At 38.5% G+C, this 24,112-nt stretch overlaps 1 protein-coding gene across 3 annotated transcripts in view; it reads left to right on the top strand.

Moving 5' to 3' along the window:
* Positions 1–22,038, top strand: part of ntd5 (ntl-dependent gene 5) — a 29,336-nt gene extending 7,298 nt beyond the window's left edge. The window contains exons 4-8 of one of the 3 annotated variants that reach the window (XM_057834500.1): positions 13,273–13,396; positions 13,959–14,035; positions 15,797–15,979; positions 20,680–20,877; positions 20,941–22,038. In XM_057834500.1, coding sequence (XP_057690483.1) covers positions 13,273–13,396; positions 13,959–14,035; positions 15,797–15,979; positions 20,680–20,877; positions 20,941–21,029 — 671 coding nt within the window. In that variant the 3' untranslated portion in view covers positions 21,030–22,038. Of the gene's footprint in view, positions 1–13,269; positions 13,397–13,958; positions 14,036–15,796; positions 15,980–20,679; positions 20,878–20,940 lie in introns of all 3 variants that reach the window. The other 2 variants (XM_057834499.1, XM_057834501.1) reach the window with 2 other exon arrangements.
* Positions 22,039–24,112: the final 2,074 nt, after the last annotated feature.

Genomic DNA, 24,112 nt, shown 5'->3' with positions numbered 1-24,112 from the left:
ATGAGGATACCATTGTCAGCTCTGTGTGCTGCTGAGAGACGGCCAGAAGGTAGGTGGGTTTTTAAGCGTGTGAGAGCGCCGCTTTGCAACTGCTTGTGTGTATGTGTCGGAGCTCCTTCATGCCTACTGAGAGGCTGTGGGCGGCCGATCACTGTCAAAGTGGCACACAGAGATGCGAGTGTGGATGTGTGCGTATTGTATTTGTGGAGAGGGGTACATTTTTTTCCCTCTTTCGTGTGCGTGGGCAGCCCATCACAGCGCACAGAGTCAAAGACACAGAAAGAGAGAAAGAGCGAGAGCTGTGCTGGTCATGCTGCTTGAGGCCTTTCTCTTCCCAGCGCTCCTCTCATCTCCTTCTTCTCTCATCCTCTTCCATGCGAGTGGCCTCTGATCAGGGCTCGCTCTACGATGGCAGCCAAAAGCGGTGCTGAGGCTGAGGGTTTATTGGAGAAATAGGTTCACTATATACGCAGGTGGGAAGTAATGGAGTACTGATACTTTGTTACTGAATTTGTGTCGTTTTTTTCCCCCCAGGTATCTAAAATTTTCTAGCAAATTCATTCGTCTGAAGACACGTTACGTTTGTCCTTGCATTTGAAAACAAATCAATACTTTCGACTACACTGAGCGTTTGCACGTACAGCTGAGGTCATAGTGTGCATTAAGTTCAATGAAAAACCTAAAATAATGAATGACGACTGATATTCAATTCAATTCAATTTTATTTGTATAGCCCTGGATCACAACAACGTTGTCTCAAAGGGCTTTGCAGAGGCAATATGATACACAATCAGAAACAGCAAATGAAGCAACAAAGATGAATAAATAAATTCAAGTCCTGGGTATCCCCCATCCTTAAACCCTCCATGTCGGCAAGGAAAAACTCCAAAACCTCCAGAGTCTTCGGGAGAAAATGAGAAACCTTGGGAAGTACCACAGTTAGGAGAGATCCACTCCCAGGACGGATAGACAGGAAGCCCCAGGACCGCTAATGGGATTTAGCAGGCGAAGTTACAGTCCGTAAAGATGCAGTGGAGTAAAGGAACAAGAAGTATTAAGACACTTTTGCTAACTTAGCATGGTTCCCTAGATGCCTACTGTTGCGAATTAGTGACATTCCAGACAAAAGCAGCCTCAATGTTTTTTTTGTTTGTTTGTTTAGTTTTTTTACGGATTTTATTTATTTATTTATTTACCTATTTTACCATGGATGACTGATTTCGCTCATTTTCATCATACATAAAACTATACGTATTTAATTATTATTATTTTTCAGATTCTTTTATATTATTATTAGGGCTGTCAAACGATTAAATTTTTTAATCGAGTTAATTACAGCTTCAAAATTAATTAATCGTAATTAATCGCAATTGAAACCATCTATAAAATATGCCATATTTTTCTGTAAATTATTGTTGGAATGGAAAGATAAGACACAAGACGGATATATACATTCAACATACAGTACATAAGTACTGTATTTGTTTATTATAACAATAAATCAACAAGATGGCATTAACATTATTAACATTCTCTTAAAGTGATCCATGGATAGAAAGACTTGTAGTTCTTAAAAGATAAATGTTAGTACAAGTTATAGAAATTTTATATTAAAATCCCTCTTAATGTTTTCATTTTATTAAAATTTGTAGAATTTTCAATAAAAAATAAACTAGTAGCTCGCCATTGTTGATGTCAATAATTACACCATGCTCACTCATGGTACTAACCCATAAAATCAGTTGGACCCAAGCGCCGGCAGAGGGCGCCAAACACCAAAAAACAAGTAACAAGCGGGCATTACACTGTACTGTCATTTGAATCTGTTTGAGCGGGGCATGTGTATTAATTGCGTCAAATATTTTAACGTTATTATTTTTAAAAAATTAATTACCAACCGTTAACGTGATAATTTTGACAGTCCTAATTATTATTTATTGCTATTATTGTTTTACTATGTATTTTAATTAACGTTCTCAACTTAATTAAGCATACTTCAACGCAAAAACAAAGCGAATTATTTTAAAATCCTAGTTTGTTAAATTGCTTAGGTGGCCAAAGAATGCCTATTTAAAATAACCTTGCGTTATTAAACTAACCACAAGAGGGTGCTGAAATGGCACAGAAAGAAAGAAACATTTTAACACTTGTGAAAGTAGGCTTGGTACTGTATCTTCGTTTTTGGTTTTTAACCGCTGTGGGTGAGGACACTGCGTTAAAGCCTGCATCCATGCAGGCTCTCTCAGCCAATCCGCGCATCGTTGTCATAGAGATGATAACAGAAGTGGAACATGGAAGATATTTGACTAAAAATGCATTGTAGTTTATAGCGATAGATTGGCGATTCATACAGATGATGTATGTTGAAAAAAAGTTTATTTTCGCGTTTTGTTTGTCTGTGGGTCCACAGAGAGGTGTGCCGTGGTCCGGTCGTGGACCGCGGTCCGCTAATTGAGGACCCCAGCCCTAAACAGTGAGGTTTTAACGTGGAGGGAGCACATAGAAAATCTTTTAAGCATATTTGCCAGTGCATAATATTTACAACATTAACAAAGTATATCCCTGTCATCTGACAAGTCTACAGATATAAAGAGATATTTAGCTTCATTGCAAATATTCGGAGCTATTTTGCCCAGAAAGAATCAAGGGTATATAGCCGCCCTATCTTCTTCAGAGCGTACAATCACGATGCTACTTTTCCCTGCGTTATATTTGATGTCAAAACGGTCACCAAATTGGGCACATATTGAGAGCAGCTCCTGCAAGCCAGCACTGCATAGGGAGAGCACCACCACATCATCCGCGTACATAAGATGGTTAATGACAATGTCATTGCTTTGCTAAACGGAGCATTCGCAATAATCACGCCATAAAGTGAAATCTAAATTGTGAAATTGACAGTGATGTCACAGATTACTTGAAAAAGTAATTTAATTACTGATTACTGATTACTCCTAAAAAAAGTAATCTCGTTACTTTACTGATTACTTTATTATCAAAGTAACTAAGTTACTTTAAAAGTAATTTGTCAGTTACTTTTCCCAATTTTTCTCCCTTTGCTGCCTCAACAGAAAAATTTCATCGCATGTAATTGAATTTTTCAGATAAGGCTTTATGTTCGAGTTTGCAGGGGTTTAATGGAGTTGATTTCAACCACCACTGACTTGCGCTAGCTCAGCCACTCCGGAGCCCTGAAACTAACAAATAACTGACAAACTGCTCAGAATTTGTTCAAAACAACTCCAACGACTAATTAAACCCCCACTAACTCGAAGATTAAGCCTAATATCAAAAATTCTGAACTCCCCCTTTAAAATAAAGACCTAGCTGTTAAAATGCTGTCTATAAAAGTTGTAAAGCTTTAAGACAAACAACAAAAACAAATGAAATGAACAAGAATCCTACAAAGTATTTCATAATGCATTCAGTATAGACCCTACCCACCGACGTCACAAAATCACATGATCGCTGTATTGTTCCGCCCCCTTGTCCGTCATTTTGTGTCTGTATTATCAATGGTCTCAATTGATCGAGCAATTTATAATGCATTTCATGGAAGACCCGGTGCTTTCGGATGCCGTAAACTCACTGGATGCATAAAAGGCGTTATGTGGAAAAGCTTCAGTTTATGAGTCATCACCTTATCGTGGTGGAGGGGTTTGCGTGTCTCAATGATCCTAGGAGCTATGTTGTCTGGGGCTTCAAGCCCCTGGTAGGGTCACCCATGGCAAACAGGTCCTAGGTGAGAGGCCAGACAAAGTATGGCTCAAAAAGACCCCTTATGATGAGCAACATTAATGAACCCCAGTTTCCCTTGCCCGGACGCGGGTTACCGGGGCCCCCCTCTGGAGCCAGGCCTGGAGGTGGGGCTCGAAGGCAAGCGTCCGGTGGCCGGGCCTGCCTGTCCCCATGGGGCCCGGCCGGGCTCAGCCCGAAAAAACAACGTGGGTTCCCCTTCCCATGGGCTCACCACCTGTGGGAGGGGCCAAAGGGGTCGGGTGCGTAGGGAGTTGGGCGGCAGCCAAAGGCGGGGGCCTTGGCGGTCCGACCCCCAGCTGCTGAAGCTAACTCTTCCCGGACGCCTCCCTGGAGAGGTGTTCCGGGCATGTCCCACCAGCGGGAGGCCCCGGGGACGACCCAGGACACGCTGGAGAGACTATGTCTCTCGGCTGGCCTGGGAACGCCTTGGGATCCCGCCGGAGGAGCTGGTTGAAGTGGCTGGGGAGAGGAAAGTCTGGGCTTCCCTGTTAAAGCTGCTGCCCCCGCGACCCGACCCCGGAACAAGCGGAAGATAATGGATGGATGGATGGATGTCTTCGCCGTATTTGCCTGACATCTGCTAGCTACCCTGATATTTACAACTATCTTGTCCACACAAAATCAGCCTATTCTCACGAAAGTTTGAAAAACTTTAAGAGCTTGGAGGCTTATAAATACTTCGTTGCTGGTTGGGTGAAACAGGTCCTCGTCCACGAAAATTCGGCAGGAATCTATCTTGTGCTTGGAAAGGTGAGTTACGAAATTTTCAATTCAAAATCTTTTGTTCTTGCTAACATCCACTGTCAAGTCTAATGTATTTCATGTCATTTGTCAATGGAGCTAGGGCTTTTAATGTTTATATGGTTTAACGATAGCACTCTCACTACATACATACGTGTATGTTGTCGGCGATTAGCCTAGCAATGATCTTAATTGTGGTTGTCAGCCCAAAACCCTCTAAATATATATTAAATCCATTTTACCAGATATAAAATGACTACTACATAATCTGTGGTAATCGTTTGGAGCCCAGTTTTCTCGTCGAATTGCAGCAGCCCATCTCGCTCTCTCCTCTCCGGGTCTCTCGGAATCCGGTAGAACTTCAAGTCTCTCCGTCTATCTTCTCTGTTATTGCAACCGACCGCCACACACGCCTTCACCAATTTGATTATTAATGTTAACGAGCAGAAAAACACGCCGTAAATAGGAGGAATGTACGTAGCCGTAACAGGTAAACACGATGTGTTGACGGACAATTGGGCGGCACCAGTCAGGAGGGCGGAGTTGTGACGTCACGTGGGTAGGGTCTATAGGCCAAAAGTTTGGAGACACCTCAAGGGTGGATACTTTGAAGAATTTACAATATAAAACCTGTTTTCAAGAACATAATTCCTCATGTTCATTCATAGTTTTAATATTTTCACTGAGAATTTACAATAGTAGTGAAAATATATAAAAAGCACAAATGATGAGGCGTGTCCAAACTTACTGACTCGCGCTTTTGTCACCCCCCCCCCCCCCACACACACACACACAGTCACACTCCGCCTATGGTTACAAACTATAACTATAAAACGTACGTAAAGGCTGGTTACAAACTGTAAAAGTGCTGGCTGTTTCGTACCTGTTGGCTTTGGGTTATTAGCGGTCGACTGCCCTTTTGAGCCAGCGCAAAGTTTGCGACGCACGGAGATATTTTTTGTCATCTTTATTGGAGAGAAATGTGAAGTCATGGCTCTATGACCAATAAGCAAATGCAGCCATTTGTGGTTCTTCTCCTACGTCTTCCACTGTTAGCATCCTGAGAGGTAGCCAGTTGTTTGTTAGCCGCCAACAGCGCTCATAGCATGGTAAAACACGTGAGCCGTCCCCCCCCCCGATGAGAAAACGTGACATCCAACGGAGATACTTTTGTCATCTTTACTGGACAGAAATGTGAAGTAATGGCTATATTTCCAGTGAGCAAAGGCATCTATTTGCGGTACATATCCTGCCTTTCACTGTTAGCCTCGCTGCCTCGTCAGAAGTTGGCCACCGTGGCAGACAGCGCTCAGCCTCAAACAGCACCGTAAAACATGTGACCCGTTTTCTTTTTCCCCCCTGATGAGAATGCTCTTCGTACATGACTACAGTGTTCTTCATTCTACATACATTATGCGGACAAAAGCAAAATAGTAACGCACAGGCACTAGGGAAACTAACTTTAATCGGATTACTGGCTTGGAAAAATTAACGCGTTAGATTACTTGTTACCGAAGAAAGTAATCAGATTACGGTAACGCGTTACTTAGTAACGTTACTTAGTAACGCGTTACTGACAACACTGGAAATTGATCACAATTAACCATCAATATTTTCACGTTAAAACATTAAATCTACGTTATAAAATGGCACTACACTAGTGTGCGATGGCAATACACTTAAGTGGAACGTTAATTTCACAAGCAAATGAATTACGTTTTCGGTATATAGTATGTTTCTCTTTTGAAAACTAACATACTGTAAATTAGGGATTTGCGAGACGTGTGAAATTCTGACGGTATGATAACCTTAAGCCAAAATATCACGATTTCAAAATGTGTTATTTTGAGATAGAAAAACAAAACAAAACAAAGATTTTCCATTGAACAAGATTTTTATTTTTCAAAACATATTAGCAAATTGGAACATAAGTAAAACCTTAACTCAAAAAAAAATATAACAAAAACTGAAATAACTGAAATATTCTAAATAAAATTTAAATAAATGCAGTCATTTATGTGAGCCTAAACCCACATCCACAGTTCAACATTATTACTAGGAGAGGGAACCTCTTTGTACCTTACGGTAAGATACGATTTGCGATACAAAGCTCACGATAACGATGATCTGACAATATGGCGATACAATGTTTATCGATACATTTGTTGAATATCCCAGAATGATTTTCTGACCAACAACTAATAAATAGGGTTGTTCCGATCATGTTTTTTTGCTCCCGATCCGATCCCGATCGTTTTAGTTTGAGTATCTGCCGATCCCGATATTTCCCGATCCGATTGCTTTCTTTTGCTCTCGATTCAATTCCAATCATTCCCGATAATTTTCCCCGATCATATACATTTTGGCAATGCATTAAGAAAAAAAAAATGAGTAAAACTCGGACAAATATATACATAAAACATACAGTACATAAGTACTGTATTTGTTTATTATGACACTAAATCCTCAAGATGGCATTTACATTATTAACATTCTTTCTGTGAGTGGGATCCTTGGATAGAAAGACTTGTAATTAAAGGATAAATGTGACTTTGTATATTGTGACTAAATATTGCCATCTAGTGTATTTGTTGAGCTTTCAGTAAATGATACTGTAGCCATTTAACTGTTCTGCTGAAATGCATGATGGGAAGTGCAACCATGACTGTGCGTAGTGGTACCAATTGATATATCTTTGGGAAATAACATAGGGTGTTAAGAAATAGATCAATTACTACCTTTCTTCCCCATATTGCTTCACACGATATTTTAATCGTAGGGAGAGGGATTGTAAGGCTTTAGCCAATTTAAAAAAGGCTCCAAAGGTTGCCAAAATTCACTCTACTCATTTTACGCTACCTTTTAGTTCTACATATAGGTAAAACGGCGCCATTGCAGATTGAACGCGACAATGCATGAGTGGGTCGTGCAGCGCATGCGTTAATTGCGTTAAATATTTTAACGTGATAAATAAAAAAAAATAAAAAAATTAATTACCGCTGTTAACGGGATAAGTTTGATAACCCTACCTTAAGCCTAAACTAAAGACTCTGGTTGAGTGTAACATATTATGTCTGTAACGTTAAATACAATTAGAAAACGATTTAATTAAAAAATATATATATATTAAAAAAAAGCATGTCCGATATTTTTTTGCCGATTCCGATACTTTCAAAATGACGTGATCAGCATCCCGATCGATCGGGACATCTCTACTAATAAACATAATAAACAGAAAAACAAGCTTCTGCTCTGAATTGGAATGAGTTTATCACTAGTAGATGTCCAATCCGTGGGGCCCTCCCATTACAAATGGATTGGACGTCTATGGCTGTCAGTAGCAGCCAATGCCAGGCAATGAGGTAATTTTGGGCCATTTAAGGTCATTTACCTGTTGATTTTCAGTTACTTCCTGTTGATTTTGGGGTATTTTATGGGTCACTTCCTGTTGATTTTGAGTTACAGGACAGGAAGTGACCTGGGAATCACCCAAATGAATAGGCTGTGACTCAAACTCAACAGGAAATGACCTATAAATGCCCTAAAATGAACCGCAAGTGACCTGTAAATGACCTGAAAACCCAGAAGTCTAAATGGATTGGGCGTCGTGCACTGTCAATGCAGCCTTAGAATTAACTGAAACACTATTATGGTGGAAGATTTTGGTAGCAACTTGATGGTTCCTTTTTATTAATTTTTTTAGATATTGACCTTTTTAAAACAATATCTCGATTCTTGGCAGGAGCATATCGATAACCTTTTGGGATACAAAGTATCACGATAAATCACCATTTCGACATTTTGTCACACCCCTAATTATTACCATCAGAAGAAAAATAATTGAATTATATGCCATAAAAAGCACATATGTATAACTCGTATCATGTTTACATTATACACATACTCTCTTTCTCAACACAGAATGTTGCCAGAGAAAAAAAAACACACTTTTTATCACCGATAGACACACTAAACACGCTGGAGTTAACTCTTGTAGCTGGTAGGAAACGTTCATGACAGTGTTTACTTACCTTTAATTTTGTATAAATGCGAAATCATATTGGATGTATTGCCTCCTCGGCAGCCGCCTTCCGCAAACATGTTTTACATGTCAGTTGGCCCTCCTCTTCTAAGCTGCAGCCGTCTGTAACTTCTCTGTAGCCGAAGTATTCCCATACCAGCGATTTCGTTTTCTTCGATAGGGGAAAAAAGTTCAGGAGTTTCATCTCCTCCAGCCATCGTGTAGCACAGCTGACTCACTGACACTGAGCACCAACCACTGGGGGAAGGTTAAGCATTGCAGCTGCAAGCTATGGATTTCCCCATACATTTTTGGGACATAAAGAATAGCTAATACCTTAGGGACGGTATGACGGAAAATGTTTGCGGTTTTGAACCATGACGTTTTCATACCACGGTATACCTTGAAACTGGTAATCAGCACGTGTCTAGTCCCAACCCCATTGATAAAGAAATAAATTCCACTAATCAATTATGAAAAGGCATACCTGTGAAGTCAAAAAACATTTTAGGTGACTCCTCTTGAAGCTCATCAAGAAAATGGCAATAGTGTGCAAAAAAGTAATCAGATCAAAAGGATGACTACTTCATAGATACTGGAATATTATACGTTTGTAGTTATTTTTTGGCTAAGCATAGGCGGAGTTTGACTTTTGGGGCACGGCCGGCACAACATGTTGATGACCTTGAAACGCAGTGTCAGCAAAAAAATTAACTTACAAGAATATTTATATTTATAATAATAAGTTGAAAATGAGTGTTTTTTTTTTTTATTCTTGAGGAAAATTCTAAATTAGGCTGCTGGCAGGACAGCTATACTTTTTCACCAAGATCATCATCAATTGAATATGGTACGCCCACTGGTGTCGTGCCAATGTAGTTACCTCAGTCAAAAATTGTATCCCCTGGGCGGAGCCTTATGGCGGTAGATTTGTGTCTTTAGGATTTGATCCCAAAAAAAAGTTGCTTCACTCAAAAAAAAAGTTGAAATCATTTTGGAGGTATTGCATCCTCGGCAGTCACCCTCCTCAAACATGTTTTACATGCCAGTTGGCCCTCCTCCTCTTCCAAGCTGCAGCCGTCTGTAACTTTTCTGTAGCCGAAGTATTCCCATACAAGCGATTTCGTTTTCTTTGATGGGGGAAAAAAGTTCAGGAGTCTCACCTCCTCCAGCCATTGTGTAGTACAGCTGACTCACGGACACTGAGCAACAACCGGTGGGGGAGGGTTGAGCCTTGCAGCTGCAAAGGAGGGATTTCTCCCTGCATTTTTGGGACATAAAAACTAGCTAATACCTTAGGGACGGTATGACTGAAAAATTTTGCGGTTTTGAAACCGTGACGTTTACATACCGAAGTATGCCTTCAAACCGGTAATCGGTACATGTCTACTGTAAATGCATCTTTGTGGTAACAGCGTTACTTTATTTTTTTTTCTCTGTATATTTTTTAAATACACTAGAGGTGTGCGTAAATGCTAGATTGAGAGCCATTTAGCATTCTCAGCACAGCTTTAATATAAATGTGTAAAAAAGAAAAATAATTGGGAAATATTTCCTTTTTTTAAAAAAAAATGAATATTTACAATTTTACTTTAACCTCAGCAAAGCAGATGAAACAGTACTTCTTTTATGTGACTACTTTTCCCACCTTTGACTATATAGTGTGCTTTCCTCCCAGTTGATATACAGTATAATGTAGCTTCAAAGATGACTGCGATGATCCACCTGCTTCATTGCACTTTGGTGCTGCAGCGTGTGGGAGGCAGCAGCAGTCAACTGAGCTTCGGGCTCTCATCCACAGCCAACCACCCTCACCCATAGGTGCCTTTACATTCTCACAGCGAAAGAGGGCCCCCCTCAGGCCAGCCCGCCGTTTGATGGCGTTCCCCACAGCAACTCGCCTGGGCTCTCGATATTTTTACGTGCACTCCAAACTTTTCCAGGAGCGAACAGCTCGAGCGGTTATACAATGACGCCGTTGTGGAGAAGGTGCTCTAATGCGTTACCTAAGTACGACGGCGGCGGCTTAAATAGAACGAGACTCTCCATTAAAAGCGTGACCGTTAACCCGCATCTTGTCCGTTGTGTGTACTTAAAGTGCTTCAACCTCATCGACGTTGAAAGCCCTTCAAGTGTTTTAGAAATAAAACCAAGCCTATTTTTCTGTACAATCAGTAAATGTGCAAAATGACAATTTTCGGTACTGAAATTTGAAATGTTTTACACCAAATACCACAGAAAAAAATTGTTAACTTCCCAAATGCCACCATGATGGCCGCAATCAAAATAAACCTAAAAAATGAGATTAGGGCTGCAGCTATCGATTATTTTAGTAGTCGATTAATCGATGAGCTAGTTAGTTCGAATAATCGAGTAATTTGATAAGGAACATGAGCCTCCAATGGTATTTAAAAAAAAAGTATATATGTAGAACAAAAGAACAATTACATGGCAAAAGTCTGCTAGCTTAAATGCTAACTTTTTTTTGCTCTTAACAAATGGTTCAGACACATATTTCCACCAAAAAACGGCAAAAAATATCTATAAACTAAATTACAAATGCATTTAAAAAAAAACATTAGCTCAAACACAAACTTAGCTTATGTAGGTCTTAACAGGGAACAGCTGGATTCGGCCAAGTGGAATTAGGCAGACTAGAGGGCAGTGTATCCATCCAAAGCAATAAAACTAAATCCAAACACTTTCCAAATAAACCATCACAGCGCCACTTATAATTAAACGAATACTCGAAGCAGCAAAATTTAATTCAAATCTTTTTTGCTGATCGAATACTCGAGTTAATCGATTAATCGTTGCAGCACTAAACGAGATGCCTTTAATTCCTAAAATGGGCTACCATTTGGAAGCCAATGTACCATTATGTTGTTTTTACATCAGCAATGCACCGAAAAGGAAAATTGAACTTAATTGTAATTAGTCACAAATTTCTCGAGATGCTGTCCGATTTTTGTGTCTTGAGATACGAGCGAACTTCCCAGCATCAATTCACATTCGTTTCCTTACAGCGGAATGGAAATATCAATTGGTTATGAATTGTTACGCTTAGAAAAGAAATAGTACTGTTGTGTTTTTATAAAGAACAATACTATTGAGTACATCTTTTCTTATGGCCAAGTTTAGTAAATTGATTTTTAGCTCAGATATAAGTGTTTTGAAGTATGAATTTGGTAATAATGGGAGGAATCAAACTTGTTGAAGTATGGCTCCCATGATTCATTGACCAATCGATAACTAATTGATCATCTAATCAATCGACAACTATTTTTATAGCGGACGAACTGTTTATGTCCTTCAAATATATATATATTTTTAAAGCTTTTTATTTTAATAGTAAATATTTTCTTTCCCACGTAATTTAATTAATTAAAAAGGAACAAGAAACATAATAATAATAATAATATTTTATATTTTAAATTATTTATTTTAAGTTTATTTTACATCCATACAGTGTAGGCCAAAAGTTTGGACACACCTCATTTGTGTGTTTTCATTATTTTTATGACTATTTACATTGTAAATTCTCACTGAAGGTAATAAAACTAATAATGAACGCGTGTGGAGTTGTGTACTTAGCCAAAAAAGGTGAAATAACTAAAAACGTATAATATTCCAGTATCTTTAAAGTAGTCATTCTTTGCTCTGATTACTTTTTTGCACACTCTTGCCATTCTCTTGATGAGCTTCAAGAGGAGTCACCTAAAATGTTTTTTGACTTCACAGGTATGCCTTTTCATGGTTGATTAGTGGAATTTATTGCTTTATGAATGGGGTTGGGACTAGACATGTGCTGATTACTGGTTTCAAGGTATACCATGGTATGAAAACGTCACGGTTTTAAAACCGCAAAAATTTTCCATCATACCGTCCCTAAGGTATTTGCTATTTTTTATGTCCCAAAAATGCATGGAGAAATCTGTCGCTTGCAGCTGTAAGGCTCAACCCTACCCCACTGGTTGGTGCTCAGTGTCAGTGATTCAGCTGTGCTACACGATGGCTGGAGGAGATGAAACTCCTGAACTTTTCCCCCCCATTGAAGAAAACGAAACGATATGGGAATACTTCCGCTACAGAAAAGTTACAGACGGCTGCGGCCTAGAGGAGGAGGGCCAATTGGCATGTAAAAAATGTTTGCAGAGGGTTTTAAAATTAATATTAAATTAAAATTAAAAGATAGTAAACACTGTCATGAATGTTTCCCACCAGCTACAAGAGTTTACTCCAGTGTGCTTAGTGTGTCTAGCGGTGGTAAAACATGTTTTTTTTTCTCTCTGACAACCGTCTGGTTTTTGAAATGCAAATAAACCAATCTATTGTGATAAAACAACAAAATTGCAATACCTGCATTAACTATCAAAGTGAAGTCTTACTGTAACTGTTGTCTTGAAACAAATCTGAATAAGGAGAAACATTGCAATAAAATAATGCAAACTGGTTAAACTAGTAGCTGAGATCTGTCATAACAAAACATCGCTTCAATGATATCTGGCGTCATCTAGCATCGCGAATGGGTATAATGTCTAGACCACGAATATAAGACGACCCCCTCTTTTTCAATCTTATTTCAATGCAAAAAACACCGTCTTATATTCGGGCCAATTACTGTATATTATCGGTTATCATATCGGTATCGGCCTTGAGGAGCAGGAAGTTATCGGTATCGGTTTTAAAATATGGATATCGTGCACCCCTAGTCTTAACCAAGCGCATTGATGTATATGTTTCTCCAGAAGCTGTCCTTCCTGAACCCGGCTCGTCCCCCCCGAAGTGCCCTCTTCCCAAGGAAGTGACGAGCACCTTTACCATCGAGGGCACCGCCACCGTTGGGACGTCTATCCGCTACAGCTGCCAGTCAGGGTGAGTGAGGGAGGATGAATGGTTGGGGGGGGGGAGGGGGGGGGGGGGTCAGGCTGTGAGCATGTGTAGGCTGCAGCTGCATACGAACCTGAAGTGCTACGGAGGTGGATGTGGAGGAAGTGACAGAGCGTGAAGAAAGAGAAAGAGGAATGAGGTGTTTGGGAGTGAGGGGGTTGATGGCTGCATGAATGGGAGATCAGAGGCCTAAGGCATGACTGAACCAAGCACCTGCGACCAAAATGGAGCCCCCTAAAGCACAGAATAGAGCAACATAACAGACTCATAGATGCACGAGTGACCTGTCTTCTCGATAAACAATTGATCAACATCAAATTTTACTCAGTTGAACTAAATAGGTCATGATTACAGACTCATGTTGAATGGACTCCCTTTCACACTGACTCATCCGTAGCAGAAAATGAGTGGAGTTGCGAGCCAGACAGAAACGAAGCGGAAATGGAATCATTCACACCTTTGAGAGGGGGGTTTTGATGCAAAGGAGCATCTTTTGCTGTCCGTCATTCACGAGCCATCTGCCCGCCGCTGTCTCTTTCTCGCACAGGGCCGACATAGTGGGAAGCGCTGAGAATTACTGCCAGGAGAATCAAACCTGGCAGTATCCACACCCTGTCTGTAAAAGTAAGTGAAGGCTCTATGTTTGTTTGGTATTTTTTATTTCTTACATGACACATGATTGAATAATAAAGGAAAATGACTTTTTTTCCCATCATAATTGAAAAGGTCGCCTTCAAAACCTCCCCTTGCCTCAAGAAATAGTTTAGTTAATGGTGCTTTACTGCTACCTAGTGGCGTAATGTCACACTACGCATTAATAACCCCATGACGTCCAAACATTTGGCGTCCAAGCATCCTTCTGCTGTGAATTTATATGAGTTTATCGTTAATCATCCATAAATCCATTTGGAATGGGAGGCTGGCAGCAGACGTCTTGCACAGTCAATGGCAGCAAGAGATGGCAAATTTACTTAAAGCATTGGTGGAAGACATAAGTACATAAAATAATTCAGTATTATTACAAAAATACTAAATATAGAAATTGAAATAAAAACTGCAGCTAGAATTTTGAAAGTCCTGTAATAAAACACAATAAAAAATAAAAAATTCAGTAAATATATAAAATAATTAAAAATGAAAAAATATTTTTTTTCCAAATAAAAATGAGAAATTATACATTTGAAAACTGAAAGAGGAGGAATTTATCAATATATTTATTTATTATATATTTATTAATATGGAATAACAAATTTGAGGTGTGTTTATATTTCCTCCAAATATTTTTTTTTGTTATTTTGATTATTTCCCAAATATTCCCATATTTTTTCTATTTTTATTTATGTTTTATATTTTGATTAATGAGCTTCCTATTTTAGTTAAATATGTCAATTTAATTTTCTCTATATGCTTTTTAAAAATTATTTTTTAATGTATTTATGAACTTCCCAGTGCTTTTTGATATATTATTTTTAAATGTAAATTCAGGCATCATGGGGCGAAAGCAGTAAGACACTCCAATAGATTATAATGCACTCTCCAATGATGAAAAAAAATCTGACAATTATGCTCGATTTTTACAGATGTATTGATTTTAAAAATTCTTTTATATTGTGGTGCTGAAACGTGCACTTCTAATGTTTTGGCCTTAACAATCGCTTTAAAATGTACTTTTACGTATTCCTTTCAAACCAACAAAACAGTATTATTTAAAGATGACTCTTTAAATAATAAAATATTTATGTAGTATTTTTGATTATATAAAAAATACAATTTCTGAATGTGTATATTTTGCATATTTAAAGAATAATTACATCTAAATTTACCAAAAAAAAAAAAAAAAAATGCTTTAAATACTTTGGTAGCTCAATATATGAGCCACTCTTATTTAAAGCAACAGCAACAAGAAAAACAATTCAACTAAAATTCCAAAATTCTGGTAGGCATATTTTCTTTAACGTCAGCAAAAAACCCCAAAACAAAACAAAACAAAACAAAACAAAACAAAACAAAACAAAACAAAACAAAACAAAACAAAACAAAACAAAACAAAACAAAACAAAACAAAACAAAACAAAACAAAACAAAACAAAACAAAACAAAACAAAACAAAACAAAACAAAACAAAACAAAACAAAACAAAACAAAACTGTGACTCTTATTTCTGTATTTCTATCAAGATGCTACAGTGTATTTCCTTATGTCTGCATTATGCTGCTCCCTGGTGACCAAGTCATGCACAGCAGGACTAGTTGAAAAGAAAAGACAGTTGGGAATAAATAATAAATGAATAGATTTTCACAGCAAATCTTCAAATTCAGCTAGTAAATGTAGGTCAGTGCTTCAGATAGTGTAACCCAGTGCTCATGATCATAATGTGTGGGTTAGAGGTATACTGCAAATCTCCTGGCGAGGTGCCGCAGGGCTACGTGGTGGCCGTCCAGAAGACTGAGTACGAGGTGGGCTTCGACATCCATTACCTTTGCAAGAAGAACTTCCACCTGGACGGACCCCAAAAGGTCACGTGCTTGGCTAACGGCAGCTGGAGCGCAGCGCCCCCGTTCTGCAGGGGTAAGCGACATCTCGTGTCTGGTCACATGACTACATGTATGGGCATAAAATTAAGCATACCAGCACAATTTCAGGTAAAAAGTGGATCCAAAACAAAATGATTCATTTAGGTATGCATGTAACTATTTCACGGAATATGAGTTACCAAAATATTAAGAGACAGCCAGACTTAATAATAAAAATAATTAAAAGCTTGTATTTATTTTCAATAGGAAATTTCATCAAAAAATGAATAGAAAATATTACTGAAAAAAACTTAAATTATTACTTATTTGTATTAATGTACTCTTAGGTTTTAATATATAAATCATTATAAGATTAGGAATATCTCCTGCCTATCAATAATGTAACATTTATCTGAAAAGGAAACCAATATAATTGAAAAAACAAACAAAAAAATACAACAGTTAATAAGTACCACTTATTATTTATCAAGATATCAATTTCATGTAACTCACTGACTGACGGTGCTAGACGTCCAAACCATTTTGACTGGGATGGCCCCTTCCAGTCAAAATGGATTGGACATTTAGTGCTGCCAATGGCACTGAAAGATGAGCATTCACAGGCAGTCCTTCCAGTTTAAATGAACTGGACGACTATCCCTGTCAAAGGCATGCAAAAATGAAATAATACTCTGAAAAAAAAAGTACCTTAGAGTGTTACTTGTTTCTGTTTTTATTCATTTTGATTAATTTAACTTTTATTAACAGTGTATTAATCTATTAATATAGTTATAATTACATAGAAAATAATATTAAAAAAGAAAATTATTATTAATAAAATATTTGAAATCTTAAGTCTCAACTTTTGAATAGCTGTCCACTGTAGTGGCCACTGTCTTTAAAAGGGTTAAGATAATATGACTTAGCTACACTGTTATTATCAATTTATTATTAGTTACTATCTTTATTTATTTAAATGTAAAATGTGCTATTTATAAAACCAATAGATTATGAAAAGCTATTTACTTTTGAAAATATATCAAATTACTTGTATACAAATGAACCATACCAACAAAGTCATAAAAACATGAAGTCACAATGATCTCTTTATTCATTTGAATTTTTGTTTTTAACTGTTCAGCTTGAAGTGCCTATGATAGGATAAAAAGTTTTAAATAGCATTATTATGTGAATTAGAATCATATTTTGAGACGATTCGACTATTTGGCAAAGCGCAGATGACGAGAAATTAGTCTTTTAATCTGCCGTTTAGCCCCTGCCTGTCATTATAGCGCTCTGCTGTCCCCAACTGGAAGATGACGTCAGCAGGGTCATGGTTTCATCTGATTTAAAATTCAGTCCATTTAGGGGGAATTATTCAGAACGAGGAAAATACGATGAAGAGAGCCGCAAAATGTCATTGTTTCAATCTCTCCAATATTTTTACAGGATATTCTTTTATTTGAAGTATTTTTCCCCAATTGCTAAATAAATGGTATGGTCATGACAAATAAGTCTTGTTCTAAATGGAATATGAAATATTAAAAATGCATTTATTCAGTACAACACGGCAAAATTACTCCATCATGGTCAAAACTGTCAATTTCTTGCACCTCCAAACGATATTTTATGACAGTCCGGCTTTTGTCATTTCCCGGCCCCGGCTTCGGACAGCAAACAAACCAGGAGGCATGACAGGTATCCGACACACTAACCTGAACCGAGTGATGCTTCAAGTCTTATTCTCGCCTTTTGAAGCGAAAAATCACACAAAACTAGCCCGGCTCAGGTCACACAGCGGCAGGGTTGTCAATTATCTTCGCCGATCAGCATCCCGCCCGGCGGCGAGCAAGTTACAGCTCGTCATTCCCCTGCTGCTCGTTTGCCATGGAAGCATCTAGAGAATGACCGCCGGACAAACCGGCAGATGCGTAGCTGCCACATGGCCAACACAAACATGGCGTAAATTAATTCTTAACTACACGGCTAAGACGTAAACAGTGAGAGAGCGCTGTGCAGTTGTTGTGCAGCTAACATGCAGATAACGTGTCTGAGGAGAACTTTTCTACATGTCCGGCCATGATCAAACGTAAGTAAATAGTCCTTTATTTAAAGAAAGTTTGTAGTGCTTACTTTGTAATCGCTGTATTCGTGGCCATTTCTAACACAAAGTTGCAATTTCTGATGGGGTGGAAAATTTGACAGAACACCGGGCACACAAAGAGGGCAATAAGCCAAGTATAGCGCTCTCCGGGCGGGCACGTGAAGGACTGAGGGGTGTGTGTGACAAGTCGTCAGCCGAATGGCATCCTCGGTGGACAAGGGGCATTGTCAGCCACAATATGCAAGCCACCTCCGTATTAAAACGTGTGCCATGATCCCAGTATTTGACATATACAAAATACGATGTTTTTTCACTTCCTCGTAAGTCCAATGGTCCCACAGTTGTCGGACTTGTTTTGGCCATTCTCAGAGGGTGAACAGGAACTTTTTGAAACCCAAAAAGGCTCACACGCCTCTCCCTGGTGCAGCAACGAATCCCTACAGCACATTTGGCTGGCGTGATGCAAAAAATAAACGAATTAATCCGCAAAATCAGCTGAATCCGCAGTCCATCTGCATGCTATAAAGCAATGCTGTATTGTGAGATGCTGACCCGGGTGACATCACATTCGCTTTCTCAACCTGAGACTGGAGCCGGAAGTCACTCATTTTCAGTTGAATAAATAAAACAATCGCTTCCACACACATCCAAGCGGTCCATTTCATTCAGAAGCAATAAATACGGCGTGAAATATGAAATAAACATGCATTATGTGTCATAGGCACTAGCCCTGAACGATATTTGGAAAAAAATATTGCTGCGATTTTTTGGGGGGTTTGCGAAATATTGCGATATTATAAAAAAAAAAAAATTAAAGAAATTTTTAATAGATGACTTGAATAGCTGTTTGCAAAGACTCTGAATGACTTATCATGACCACAGTGTGCAGTATTCCATCGTTTTTCGCGGTTAATAGGGACCAGAACCCACCGCGATAAGTGAAAAACCGCGAGGTAGCGCATACCCCCCCAATTTTTTGGTGTGTGTGTGTGTGTCTGTGCCCAATGTATTTATTCAGATCTAGCACTGGAGAAGGGATACATATAAGACATGTTTTTTTCTCACTTTTTTCCCCCAAAGTATGATTTTAGAAAATTGATATACAGTGGGGAGAACAAGTATTTGATACACTGTCAATGGGAAAACCCATTGGCAGTGTATCAAATACTTGTTCTCCCCACTGTACATATACGTATATATATTTTATAGGGCTGTCAAACGATTAAAATTTTTAATCGAGTTAATTACAGCTTAAAAATTAATTAATCGTAATTAATCGCAATTAATCGCAATTCAAACCATCTATAAAATATGCCATATTTTTCTGTAAATTATTGTTCGAATGGAAAGATAAGACACAAGATGGATATATACATTCAACATACGGTACATAAGGACTATTTGTTTATTATAACAATAAATCAACAAGATGGCATTAACATTATTAACATTCTGTTAAAGCGATCCATGGATAGAAAGACTTGTAGTTCTTAAAAGAAAAATGCTAGTACAAGTTAGAGAACTTTTATATTAAAACCCCTTTTAATGTTTTCATTTTAATAAAATTTGTAAAATTTTCAATCAAAAAATAAACTAGTAGCCCGCCATTGTTGATGTCAATAATTACTTACACAATGCTCATGGTTGCTGAAGCCTATAAAATCAGTCGCACCCAAGCGCCAGCAGAGGGCAGCAAAACTCCACAAAACACAACAAGTGAGTGTTTCACTGTGTACTGTCATTTAAATCTCTCTGAGTGGGGCATCTGCGTTAATTGCGTCAAATATTTTAACGTGATTAATTTAAAAAATGAATTAACGCCCATTAACGCGATAATTTTGACAGCCCTAATATTTTAATAAATGCTTTTTAAGCACTTCAAATGTAATAATTATGATCAGTTTTAAAGATAACTGCCCCACTGAATCATTTTTAAACAAGAATAAAGTTCTGTAGTAGAAAAATGCTTGGCTTTATTAAATGCTTCTGTTTACCTAACATGGCTGTAACTCTTGGAGTGACATGTAGAAATTACAAACTCCTCATAATCACTTCTGGCGTTTATTTTATATGTCTCGAATGTCTCCACATTCTCCCCCCAGAGACACACACATTCATTCCAGCCCTCGCTTCCTTGCAGAAACTGTTTAACAAGTTAAACGATGATTGACAGATTACTGCCCGGCTTCTTTGGCCAGATCAAAGCCATCGTTAACTTTAATAAGCAAGTGACAGAGAGCTGGGAAAGGGGGTGAGAGAGGCTGTGCGAGCGAATGAAGCAGAACAAAGGTTTGTGGATTGGAAAAAAAAAAAAAAAAAACTATCGCATGTCCTGGCGACAGGACTATCGCACATGCGCACGTCGCGATGGCGATGTTTAAACGATATATCGTTCAGGCTTAATAGGCACTTTAAATATGCATCACCAAAATATTAGGAACTGCTCTTAGTGATGCAGTGCAGTTCCACAATTGAAATAACAACTGCATTTTAGCATTTGGAATCTATTTCCGTCTTTGATTGGCTACTCCCTGACTTGTGCGTGCCTACCTAAATTTGCAGCAGATTACATTTCATTTTATTGTAATTATTAACAATATACGGCTCTGCCTGCAGCAAAATGCATAACAAACATTTGCGATTTTTGCCAGCTCGCTGCCTCATCCCGGCCGTGAGGAGCCGCGTAATGATTGACGGCGTGAAGCGTTGGCCCTTTGACATCACCGACACGATGGTCCCTCACGGAGAGAACGTCACCTTCTTCTGCAAGCACCTCCACAAGCACTGCAGCTTCAGCGTTGCGCAGTCGTGTTTCGACGGCGAGCTGCGGCCACCGGCCTGCTACCTCGGTAACCTCGCTCACCTGTCTGTATTTCACCTGGCATATTTACGAACCTCTGTTTGATTTGCAGAGCCCACATGGCTGCAGTTTCAACTCTTCCCTCACCGGCTCGTTTCTGAGATTGAAACGTGTGACGCCGCCGACGTGGAAACCTTCTGAACGCGACCTTGTCGCAAAATCAACGCTGCCTGTAACCGCAGGTCTAATCTGGGCCTCATTCAGTTTGGTACCAATCTTTCTCGCACCTTCTGCACCCTTCTCCTCCGTTTATATTAAAAAGGTGATTGATCAGTGTGACAATAATTAAAAAAGGGACGACAGAAAGTACGTTTTATATTGTAAACAGTTCTTTAAAGTGTGGGTAAGAATAACCGTACACAGGGATGATCCTGCATTGTGTTGTAAATAGCTATCACCATGCAGCCATGTTAATGCATACACACAGTGGACACCTCATTAGGCGCACCCGCGCAATGCTAACAGATAATTCTGTTTTCACAAAAAAGTCTTGTAGAACTGTCTTGAGTTTTCAAAGAAAAGGGGAAAAAGGGAATAATTAGAGTCTGTAATAGATTAAATTAATATCTTTTTTTGAAATCTCATCTACAAAGTTGCAAACATGCAATCTGAAGCATTTTTCAAGTTAACATTATTTTTAGCGGATTGGAAGAACAACATCTAACAATGAAAAATAGCTTCATAAAGTAAATCACTGTTTTTAACAGACTTGGAACTTTTCACAACTGATTTTTGGGGGGAAGCTATCCACTTATTTGCATAAAAAAGACAAAAAAAATGCTTGTATTTTAACAGTTTTGTGTTTGGACCAAAGGCCCGCCTCATATTATAAAAACCTCACTCTTTGTACAGGAACGTGCTGCACATTTTTGGGAATTCACAGCCTGATCGTTTTTGACGAAAGAGAATTTCACTAGTGAGGTTCTCTTCACACTCAGACCTCAATTTTCGGAGAGAATCCGACAAATGCTCATTTAATGTTGTGCATACCTCATAAAGTGTCCACTCAACTACATTACACATTTGCTACCTTGACTATGTGATCTTCTTTTTCTCTGCTCAACCTGACGCATCAAGTCTTAAGGCTTGTAAGTTCTTCTTTTTTTTTTATTGATTGGAGTGATTTGAAATAAAGTCAACACAGATTCAACACTAGACTCTTTTGTTTTTTCCCTCTGAGTTCCAGTTTACACTCTGGGTTCCAGGGGTCGCGTTAACCGAATATTTTCCGTCATTGACCGGTTTTTTAAAACGGTGACGGAAAATATTGAAGTCCATCTGTCATTTTGACAGGTTGCAATTCACACCCCAGACCACAGGGTGGCGAGTGAGCATATTAATTAGCTATTGTCTCTCTTGATGCATGACGTCGTTGGCTTTACTCGGAAAAATGTCAAGGCAACTGAGTGTCCGAAGTTTCTTCAAAAAGCCCCAAAACGACGATGGTGTTGATAAAAAAGGTGAAAAAAGAGGGACTGATGCAGTGGAGGATGAAGGATGACAACGAATCAAGTGAATCGCCGGTTCACTCCTCACTGCGGCGAGCAGTTGAAAACGCTGCCAATTACCAAGACGGGCAGAATTGGTAACACGGTGAAAGCGGCATAAAGCCAAAAAAGCGGACCAGACTAGCCAGAGCCTGAAATTATTTCAAGGAAAATATGGAGGGTGCCACCACTGTGTGTACACTTTTTGCTAAGCTGAGCTCGCATACCACGGTAGCACGTCGGCTATGAACGAACACTTGACGCGCTGTCACCCAGGTGTATTTCGGAAGACAACAGGAAACAACCAAGCGGATTGTAAATCCATACAACTTTCTAACGATTTTTTTTAAAAATTGGAAGTTGCCTTTATGTGTGTCGTATCAACGTGCATTTTTATTTAATAATAATAATGACTAAATAAAAAACATATATATATGTATATAATGGAATTATATAATATTTTATTATTATTAAATGTATTAGGGTCATGGAAGGTCCCACTTGGGGGGAAAAAAAAAAATATATATATATATATCCTGTATATACATAATATAATAAAAATATATATGGAAACACAGTACTGGCCTGCTTACTGTAGTCCATGACTGCACTAATGTTAGTTACTTTATATTATAAAGTATTATTGTATTATTGTGTATATACATATAGTGACTGCATCAAGATATAGTCATTTTAAAAATTGAAGTGACGGGTAAAAATATATTATGACCGGATTTTTATGACCCTGTCAGTCAAAATGACAGACAACGAAAAAGTCTAGCGCAACCTCTGCTGGGTTCTTCAATTAAAAAAAAATTTTTTTTTTTTAAAGTTGGTCTTTGAATACTTTGTAATTATGTAACTGTTTTTCCTAAACAAAATGTTTGCAAATACCTAATTTTGATTAATTTACAAAGATAATCATCTGCTCTCATTGAGGACTACAGAAACCAGTGACTATTTTCTTGCCCATTTAAAAAAAAATAAAAAATAGATGAACATAGACTTCATAACAGGGGCGTTACCAGGGGGGCCAGTGCCCACCCACGGACACGCTCTGCCCACCCAAAGAAAACTGGATGTAGTACTAACGGCAGTCTGGGCGCCTCGTATGGTATCCCATTCATATAGTATATACAGTGGGGAGAACAAGTATTTGATACACTGCCAATGGGTTTCCCCATTGACTGTGTATCAAATACTTGTTCTCCCCACTGTATATACTATATGAATGGGATACCATATGCGGCGAGAACAAGTATTTCATACACTGCCAATGGGTTTTCCCATTGACTATGTATCAAATACTTGTTCTCCCCACTGTACGTATATATACCTTTGCATTGTTACCTCCTTTTACACCTTTAAAAAAAATAATAAAGTAAAAAAATAAATTAAAAAATCAAATGTTGGTTTTGTTCCTAGGGGCGCGACATACATTTATGCATATTTTGATTTTTTTTTTGACATTTTATCAAAGTTTTCACCAGTGTTCACCTGGCTGTTGAGTTTGGTGAGTTTAGAAGCATTCTGAGTGGGTCAAAGTAGGGCTCAAAGCGTCGGCGGGACAAAGAATGACTGCTAGGGGGCGCTACATAGTGTATTTGGAATTTGTCTTTACACGGTATCAACGATTGCACCTGTCTTGACCTGCCTGTCGATTTAGGTGCATTTTGAAGCTTTTTTTTTTTTTTTAATGTCCACCCACACCTGGCATCCTGGTAACACCACTGCTTC

Source organism: Corythoichthys intestinalis, chromosome 4 (genome assembly GCF_030265065.1).
Source record: "Corythoichthys intestinalis isolate RoL2023-P3 chromosome 4, ASM3026506v1, whole genome shotgun sequence".
Lineage (NCBI taxonomy): Eukaryota > Metazoa > Chordata > Actinopteri > Syngnathiformes > Syngnathidae > Corythoichthys > Corythoichthys intestinalis.
Note: the sequence above shows the minus strand (reverse complement) of the source record. Positions and strands in the feature narration are given on the sequence as shown.